The sequence below is a fragment of the Sus scrofa genome, chromosome 13 (genome assembly GCF_054392235.1).
Source record: "Sus scrofa isolate SSC_HxYL_T2T_F1_AM1 chromosome 13, Sscrofa_HxYL_maternal_Yorkshire_Landrace_v2.0, whole genome shotgun sequence".
Lineage (NCBI taxonomy): Eukaryota > Metazoa > Chordata > Mammalia > Artiodactyla > Suidae > Sus > Sus scrofa.
In genome coordinates, this window is record NC_139395.1 from 33,431,412 (window position 1) to 33,441,190 (window position 9,779).

The window sequence follows — 9,779 nt, forward strand, 5'->3', positions numbered from 1 at the left end:
CCGCGTCTGCAACCTACACCACAGCTCATGGCAACGCCGGATCGTTAACCCACTGAGCAAGGGCAGGGACTGAACCCGCAACCTCATGGTTCCTAGTCGGATTCGTTAACCACTGTGCCATGACGGGAACTCCTGCAATCAGATTCTTAACCCACTGTACCACAGCAGGAACTCCCAGACTTTTTTATTATTATTTGCTATGGTGGTCTGTGATCAGTGATCATGGATGGTACTATTGCAAAAAGAGGACTCACTGAAGGCTCACGATGATTAGCATTTTTTAGCAATAATGTATTTTTTTTCTTTCTTTTTTGGCCACACCCATGGCATATGGAAGTTCCCAGGCCAGGGATCAAATCCAAACTGGAGATGTGACTTAGGCCACAGCTGCAGCAATACTGGATCCTTAACCCACTGTTCTGGGCTGGGGATTCAACTGGCACCTTCACAGAGACAGGCCAGATCATTAACCCACTGCAGTACAACAGTAAGTTCTCTTTTTAAGAAAAAACACATTATTGTATTTTACATTATTATTTTTTTAGACATAATGCTGTTGCAGACCTAATAGACTACAGTATAGTCCTTTTATACCCACTGGGAAACCAGAAGATTCATGTGACTTGCTCTATTGAGATATTCAGTTTATTGCAATGGTCTAGAACCATACCCACAATATCACCGAGGTATTATCTGGTAATATGTAGGATTTGGGTTATTTGGCATTCTCTTATAATTGCCAAAATTGAAATTTCTACCTATCAGAGGGCAAAGTTATCTATAGTTATATTGGTTTTATCACTGATAGTAGAAAAGTCTTATTTATTTTTGTTGTTTTCTCAGCTAACTTGGTTTTGTTCTTTTAAGTGATGGACAGTCTTCAGCCATTCCTGTAGCCAGCATGGAGTTTGCAGCCATTTGTCTCAGAAATGCCTTGTTGCTGTTACCTGAAGAACAGCAAGATCCGAAGCAGGAGAATGGCTCTAAAAATAGTAATCAGTTAGGTGGTAACGCGGAGAGCAGCGAGAGCAGTGACACTTGCAGGTACTCAAACCTCTTTGACCTCCCTGAGTGAGTCTGCAGGACTTCACTAGACCGCCTCCCTCCTCCAGATGAAGTCCCAAGTCCCAGAATCTACAGACTGAATTTTCAGAGTTCTCTGTTTTGGGTAAAAGGAAAATATGAATGTTTAAGTATTTCTGCAAGAGAGAAATAAGATGAAGGCTATTACTTTCTCCCTTTTTTCTTAACGTGTGTAAACCACTAACATCCAGAATATTTTTTTGTATGATTTTTTTAAATTTTTTTACAGGATATTTCTATGTATTTCTGGTTTCTTAGTATAAATTAACTATTACACCAATGTAGAAATTGAAAGACTTTAGTAATAAAACAAACACTGTTATATGTAGAAAGTTGTTTTTACGTGTGGTACCTTTAAATTCAAATCTTCCATCCCAACATTTTTTCTTTTTATTTCTTTCTTCCTTTTTTTAAAGGGCCACACCTGTGACATATGGAAGTTCCCAGGCTAGGGGTCAAATCACAGCTTCAGCTGCCAGTCTTCGCTACAGCCAGCCACAGCCACAGCAACACCAGATCTGAGCTGTGTCTGCAACCTACACTGCAGCTCACAGCAATGCCAGATCCTTCCCACTGGGCGAGGCCAGGGGTTGAACCCGCCGCATCCTCATGGATACTAGTCGTGTTCTTAACCTGCCAAGCCAAAACAGAACTTCCTAGCATTTTTTTCCTGATTATAAAATAAATTCATGTTTATTATAGAAAATTTGAAACAAAGTCATGGAATTTTTTTTCCATCAAAGTGTTATGCTTTACTATAGCTAGTAAAAGACAAAAGAATGAGGAACAGGTGAAAATATTGGAGTGATTTCCTTTGTATAAGTAGAAATATTGTTTTCTGTTAGTTTTTTTTATTTTATCGACGTATTCACAATACTATGTTAGGTTTCTTTTTAAAATTTTTATTGGAGTATAGTTGACACGTTAGAGATTTTTTTAAAGCAGTATTATGTACCGGGGAAAGAAGATAATATACTGTATAGCTTTAACACGTAAGTGATACCAAGTTATTAAGTATTTTTTCAGTGTTTTGATTCTTTGCAGTTTTTTCACAAAAAATTACGTGGGTGTCAGTATAGGGAAACAAAAGTTTACATTTGATTGTTCATGCTTCATAATTAGGAGTCTGTCTTTATTTTAGCAGTAAAAGCCATGATGGAGATAAATTCATTCCGGCACCACCTTCTTCTCCATTGAGAAAACAGGAATTAGAAAACCTAAAGTGAGTATCTAAGCCAAGCTGGCATTGCTTCTATCAGAGTGAGCACATTCTTTATCTCCTTGTTTGTGTTAATATTATGAATTGCATTGATTAAATGTCAGATGTAAAACCAACCTTTCAATCTTGTGATTAAACCCTACTAGTCAGGATGTATTACCTTTTTTAATACATTGTTGAATTGGATTTGTTTATATTTTGTGGGGAATATTTGCTCCTGTGTTCCCAAGGATCGGTGGCGGGTGCTTTTCTTTGCTTAGGATGTCCTGCTTAGGCTTTGGTTTAGGGTTATGCTGATCATGTATGAATGACTTGGTAAATGCTTCTTCCTCTGTTTTCTGAAAGAGTTTTTTTAAGGTGGATGTTACTCTTTCCTCAGATGTTTAATTGAATTCACCAGTGAAACTATCTGGCTTAGGGTTTTTTCAGTGGCAAATTTGGGTAATGGATTCAGGTTTTTCAATAGATGATGCTGTATAGATTTTCTATTTCATTTGTGTCTGGGTAAAGTTATACTTTTGTCTCTGTGAATTATAAGCACCTTTTTTGTTTTGAACAGTCATACATGTATGTTAAAAGGAACAGAGTAGTCCTTTATGTTTAGCCATGTAATTACCGTTTCTTGATGATTCTAGTTCTCATGATATTTCCTTTCAGCCTTGAAGAGCTCCCTTCGGCATTTCCCACAGTACAGGTCTTCATTTTCCTAGTGTTTTGTGTTTGTTTGTTTTTCCGTTTTAAATCTAAAATTGTCTTTATTTCATAGTCATTCTTGGAGGATATTTTCACTGAGTGTAGAATTCTAGGCTTTATTTTTGTTTTTCTTCCAGTCAAGGTGTTACTGTCTTATCTTCTGGCCTCCATGGTCTGATCACAGTCATTGTATTACAGGTGCCATTTTTCTGTCAACATAAACTGTCTTTGTTTTTTGGCATTTAGTCTATAATGAGTCTGTGTGTGATTTTCTTTGTTTTTTAATCTTCCTGGGGGTTAGCTGATTAAGTTTACAAATTTATCTTTCAACAGATCTGGGGTATTTTTGACCATGATTTTTTCATAGTACTTTTGGAAGTAAGTTTAATGACATAGCATTATCAAATATATACAAGCATTATTTTTATGTCTTTTTATTTTTTATTTTATTTTATTTATTTATTTATTTTGTCTTTTCTAGGGCCACATCCACAGCATATGGAGGTTCCAGGCTAGGGGTCTAATTGGAGCTGTAGCTGCCAGCCTACACCACAGCCACAGCAACTCAGGATCCGAGCCATGTCTGCAACACAGCTCACGACAACACAGGATCCTCAACCCACTGAGCAAGGCCAAGGACCTCATGGTTCCTAGTCGGATTCGTTTCCATTGCGCCACGATGGGAACGCCCCAGCATTATTCTTGAAGAATGATTTCAGTAATAGGACTACAAATTAAAATGGAAAAAAAGACTATCACTGTTAGGTTTTACCTGTTAAGTTGCAAAAAGTGAGAAGAGTACAATTAAAACATTTAATGTTGCTGATAGCATTGTAAATTGATGCATTACTTTTTCTGTAGCTTTTGATATATTTCTTTTTTTTTTTTTTGTCTTTTTGTCTTTTTGTCTTTTTGCCATTTTCTTGGGCTGCTCTCGAGGCATATGGAGGTTCCCAGGCTAGGGGTTGAATCGGAGCTGTAGCCACCGGCCTACGCCAGAGCCACAGCAACGCGGGATCCGAGCCGCGTCTGCAACCTACACCACAGCTCACGGCAACGCCAGATCATTAACCCACTGAGCAAGGGCAGGGACCGAACCCGCAACCTCATGGTTCCTAGTCGGATTCGTTAACCACTGCGCCACGACGGGAACTCTGTATATTTCTTTCTTAATGGAAGTATAAGTGAGTTACAAAGTTTTGTTAGCTTCAAGTGTACAGTGAAGTGATTCAGTTATGCATATCAGATTTTTTTCTCATTATAGGTTATTACAGTGTATTGAATATAACACAGTGAACTGTATCAATGTATTACTTTTTGGAAAGCATTTCATTTATTCACACTTATTTCTGACAGACATTAGTGCTAGTCTTGTGCTAGTTACTGGGGAATCAGAGGTAAAAGAAAAAAGCATTGCCTTCAAAAGCAGATGGCGAACACTTAGGAGAAAATTATATTAGTAGATTAGTTACTAGATGGTGAGATTTGTGGTGTCTCTTTTCTTGCGATAACTTGATCATCCCAATAAGTGAGAAATGATGTTAAAATTGGCATTTCTTTCAGTCAGTTCAAAGTGCTCCATCTGACGCCAAAGTTTAGTAATCAGCTGTATTACTTTTTCTGTGAACTTCCTATTGGTAGCATTTACCTTTTCCATATTGGGTTTTTCATCCTTTTTATTTTTATAAGAGTTGTTCTGTATTCAAGAAATTAACTTTTATCACTTGTTCTGTAACATTCTTTCTGATACCTGGTTGTAAAGCAGAGTTCCTTCCTTCCTTTCTTTCTTTTTTTAATGGCTACACCCTTGGCGTATGGAAGTTCCCAGGTTAGGGACTGAATCTGAGCCACAGCTGCAAAAACCCCAGATCCTTAACCCACTGTGCCATAGTGAGAAATCCCAGAGTTTCATTTTTTAAGTATCATATTTTGCAGTCTACTTTTTTTCTATTTTGTGCAATGTTTAGAAAGACCTTTCCTCCAAGATTTAAACAATAATTTAGCCATATTCTCTAGCACTTTCAGTATTATACTATTACAACCACCAATCAAAATTTTTTTCATCTAGGAGTTCCCCTTGTGGCTCTAGGAGATCTGGTGTGGCTGTGGTGTTGTCTGGCATCTTCGATTCAACCCCTAGCCTGGGAACTTCCATATGCTGTGGGTGCGGGCCTAAAAAGACCAAAAAAATTTTTTTTCATCTAGAATTTTTTTTGGCTGCACCTGCAGCATTTGGATGTTCCCCAACCAGGGACTGAACCTGCACCACAGTTGTGACCTGTGCCACAGCTGCAGCAATGCCAGATCCTTAACCCCCTGTACCACTCAGGAACTTCCTAGAATTTTATTTTATATAAACAAATAAGGTAGGGAATCTACCCTTATTTTATGTAATTTTTCATAGTATAGTTCATTTGATTAACTTCATCTTACCCTCCAAATAAAGCATGGAACAAAGCTATAAAATGCTAAGATTTGTGTCTAAGTAGTTTGAAGTTACATTTTTTTATAAAATAACATAAATGTATGTCTATTTGCATTACATAAATCTGGAGGGATCTATGTCAGAACCTTCATAGTGATTAGCCCCAGATGCTGGGGTGACTGATGATTTTTATTTTCTTATTGAATATTTGTTTTTTCCAACTTTTAAAAAATTAAGATACCTCATTAATCTTTTTTTTTTTTTTTTTTTTTCCTTTTTAGGGCTGCGCCGAGGCATATGTAGGTTCCCAGGCTAGGGGTTGAATCAGAGCTACAGCTGCCCGCCTATGCCACAGTCATATAGCAACACCAGGTCCAAGCCGAGTCTGCGACCTATACCACAGCTCACAGCAGCGCCAGATCCTTTAACCCACTGAGCAAGGCCAGGGATTGAACCCACAGCCTCATGGTTCCTAATCAGATTTGTTAACCGCTGCGCCATGACAGGAACTCCAATACCTCATTAATCTTAATGAATCCCTTTGGAGGAAAGACTGGCCAGCAGATGTGCCCCTGTAATGGTAACGTATTGTCTGGTCAGTGTGTTCATGGCAGGGCCTTGATGTCAGTGAGCTCAGGGCTTCAGGCACCCATTAACAAAGCAACAGCTTTTTTCTGTGTTTTTCTGTCAGATTCCCACTTTGCCATAATATCCTCTCTGTCCTAGATTTTATATATATGTGTATTCCCACTGTATCTGATTGTCAGGAAGAAAGCACTAATCTTATGATTATATGGAGGAAAATCTAAAATCTCATTTAGTTAGAAATGAGGGGTTGGTCATTTAAGGTTTTGAAAGCAGTGTTTTGGTTTTTAAAACTTGACAAAGGTAATTAAATTTTTTTTCAATTATCTTCAGTTATATTAAAACTTCTTGAGGAGTTCCTGTTGTGGCTTAGTGGAAACAAGTCTGACTAGTATCCATGAGGATTCAGGTTCAATTGCTGGCCTAGCTCAGTGGATTAAGGATCTGGAGTTGCCGTGAGCTGTGGTGTAGGTTGCAGACATGGCTCGAATCTGCTGTTTCTATGTCTGTGGTGTAGACCAGCAGCTACAGCTCCAATTCTACCCCTAGCCTTGGAACTTCCATATGCCCCAGGTGTGGCCCTAAATAAATAAATAAGTAAATAAATAAATAAATAAATAAAACTTCTTGAATTCATATTTCTTCTCTGAATTGTAACATAGCAAGAAAATAAAAAATATGTTTACAAATTACCGGTGAAACATGGCAGAAACAAAATATACAAAAGAATATTGCTATTGAGTACAATAAAATTGAATTAAAAAAAATCAAATTCCAACTGTGTAACTAAAACTCACTATGCTAGTTTTTTTTTTTTTTTTTTTTTTTGTCTTTTTTTTGTGTGTTTTCTAGGGCCACACCCGCAGCATATGGAGGTTCCCAAGCTAGGGAACCTAGCCACAGCAACTGGAGATCTATGCCGCATCTACGCCCTACAGCACAGCTCACAGCAACGCCAGATCCTTAACCCACTGAGCGAGGCCAGGGATTGAACCCACAACCCCATGGTTCCTAGTGACATTTGTTAACCACTGAGCCACTACGGGAACTCCTATGCTAGATTTTTGTCCTGAGTGGAATTGTGTAAAATTGAAGCAAATTAAGTAAAGCTAATCTGGATTTGGTATAAAGTGATCTGGTGGGAAGGAGTGGATTGTAAATTTCATCCAGGACCATGTTAGGGAAAATGCTTTAATTTGCTATATATATAGAGAGAGAGAAAAGATAGGTATGTATCTTTTCTTCCCAGCATGCCTAATATTTTCTATAGATATCTCTGTTTTATGGAGCTACTTGCAGTTCATATTTATCTCAGGGTTCATCTGTTTGTTTGTTTGTTTTTCTTTTCACAGCCGCACCTGTGGCATATGGAAGTTCCGAGGCACTGGGAGACAGGCTACCCCACAGCCACAGCAACATTGGATCCGAGCCCCATCTGCGACCTATGCTGCAGCTTGCAGCAACATTGAATCTTTAACCCACTGAGGGAGGCTAGGAACTGAATTTGAATCCTCACAGTGACAACATTGGGTCTGCAACGGGAACTCCAGGGTTCATCTATTTTTGATAGGTTATTTAATTTTATTTATTTATTTTTTTATTTTATTATCATTTATTTGTAATATTTGGCCTCACCCTTAGCATCTAAAGGAGCAGATCCCAAGCAGACAGTGCTTCCACATAGTTATGCTATAGGCCACAGGGAAAGTCCTAATGGGTTATTTTATATAGTAAATATCCAATTAAGCCTAAAGGTCCTACAGTGTAAAGTGAATCTTGTCCCACCCCAGTCCTCTGCTTCCTCTCCCTTGAGGGGCAACTACTAACCAGCTTCTTATATGTCCTCCCCATTAAATTTCTCTGTATTATCCCAGCATATGTATATATGGGGTTTTTTACACTACAATTGCAAAGTTCCACATTGTTCTCTACCTTACTTCATTTGACAGTATGTCTTTAGAGATTCTTCGGTATCGTTCAGAGCTGTTTCGTTCCTTCTAATGCGTGCATAGAATGTGCATTGTATGGATATGACCATTAGTTTATAATCAGCTGTTTATAATGTTTTCAGTCTTTACTATTACAAATAATGCTGCAATGGCAGCTCAGGTCGCTGTGATGGCACAGGTTTGATCCCTGGCCCAGGAAATTCTACATGTGGCTAGAAAACCAAAAAAAAAAGACAAATAATGCTGCAGTAAATAACATTGTACACGATTTTTAAGGGGAATGAATCCTTGATGATGGAGGTTTTGACATTATTTTTAAAAAATTTTTGGCCATCCCCAGCATATGGAGTTCCTGGGCCAGAGATTAGATCCCAGCCACTATTGTGACCTAAGCAGCAGCTATAACACCTGATCCTTAACTCACCTCACTGGGCCAGGGACCAAACCTGCATCCCAGTGCTCCCAAGACACCACCAATCCTGTTACACCACAGGGGGAACTCCTTGAAATGATTTGTAAGCTTGATTTAATTTTTAGGAATTTATTTGAATGAGTACTATTCTTACGATTGCTTTATACATGCATGGAGTAAGAAGTATATTATTTCAGGCATTTCCTTGTGGTACAGTGAGTTAAGGATCTGGCATTGTCACTGCAGTGGCTTGGGTCACGGCTGTGGCACAGGTTTGATCCCTGGCCTGGGAACTTGCATATACCAAGGGTGTGCGCCTCCCCGCAAAAAAAAAGAATTATATTATTCCATATGGTAAACAGCTACAGAGTTGTGTATTTCCTTCTGAAAATGGCTTTAAAGAGGAAGATACATGCAGGATAGCATACCTATTCTCAGAGTTTTGTGCCTTCCGCAACTCTGCTTTCCACACATCCTAGTAGGAGGGTTGGTGGTTTTCAGAGAAAAGAAAATTCCCTGTTTTTGTGGAAGGAGGCAAAGGATTTCCACAGGGAATTCCATCATCATAAAGTGAGGTAAAGATGGGTTTGCTAATATATATTAACCTTTATTTCTTACGGAGCAGATGGGAGTAGGGAAATGGAACAAGATGGAAGGAGCCTTAGGGTAGATTTATAAAAAGAACTCCTCTGTGAGACAGTAGTAAGGGTAATGTGGAGACAAATGGTGTGGGGGAAGGAGTCGTAAAAGATTTGTGTCGTAATTTTCAGAGCCATAAAAGCCCTCAGCACACTGAGTGTGTTAAAGGGCAGTTCTGTGGCAGGGGCCAGCTGTCTCCTAGAGAAAGGAGGGGTCTCAGCACATTGATTCTCCATTGAGATCCTAGAATTCCTAGAGATTTCATCCATTTCTGACCTGAATTCTTTTATGTAATTGGAAGTGTGTGGGACTAGTGTATAGTTTAGTTTTTATGGACTATTATGTTTGACCCCTCACGCTCTATAATACCCAAGACACCAATGCACAGCCTCATTTCCTATTTCCAGCATAACTAATATGCAGTAAATTATCATGACTGTTCTAATGGCCACTTCTTACCTTATGGGTTCAGAGCCTCTTGAGTATTTTCATTTTATTTTTATTTTTTTATTTGTACCGAAAAGAAGATGGGTCCAAAAAATTATGCATTCTCACCCGGTTACAAGCATATTTTCAGAAGCATAGGACACCTGATGCACTAGTTAGATTCTGTTTTAAAATCAAGGTAGCTTTCAGAAAAAATAGTCTTACAGTTAAAACAGAAATTTGTCCCAAAGCAGGGAAATATCACAGAAATCAACCAAATAGTTTAATTGTGAGGCTCTCATGAACTTAGAGATACTGATATAGTGGATCAAGAAAGGCATGTATATA

At 38.5% G+C, this 9,779-nt stretch overlaps 1 protein-coding gene across 7 annotated transcripts in view; it reads left to right on the forward strand.

Annotated features, from left to right (window-relative positions):
- Nucleotides 1–9,779, forward strand: part of CNOT10 (CCR4-NOT transcription complex subunit 10) — an 81,651-nt gene that overhangs the window by 49,992 nt on the left and 21,880 nt on the right. For 4 of the 7 annotated variants that reach the window (XR_014822674.1, XM_021071545.2, XM_084987611.1 and 1 more), the window contains 2 exons: nucleotides 868–1,044; nucleotides 2,225–2,305. Coding sequence is in view for 5 of the 7 variants with exons in the window: in XM_021071545.2 (XP_020927204.1) it covers nucleotides 868–1,044; nucleotides 2,225–2,305 (258 nt within the window). In the remaining 2 variants the exon portion in view is untranslated. The remainder of the gene's footprint in view (nucleotides 1–867; nucleotides 1,045–2,224; nucleotides 2,306–9,779) is intronic. The other 3 variants (XR_014822675.1, XM_084987613.1, XM_084987614.1) reach the window with 1 other exon arrangement.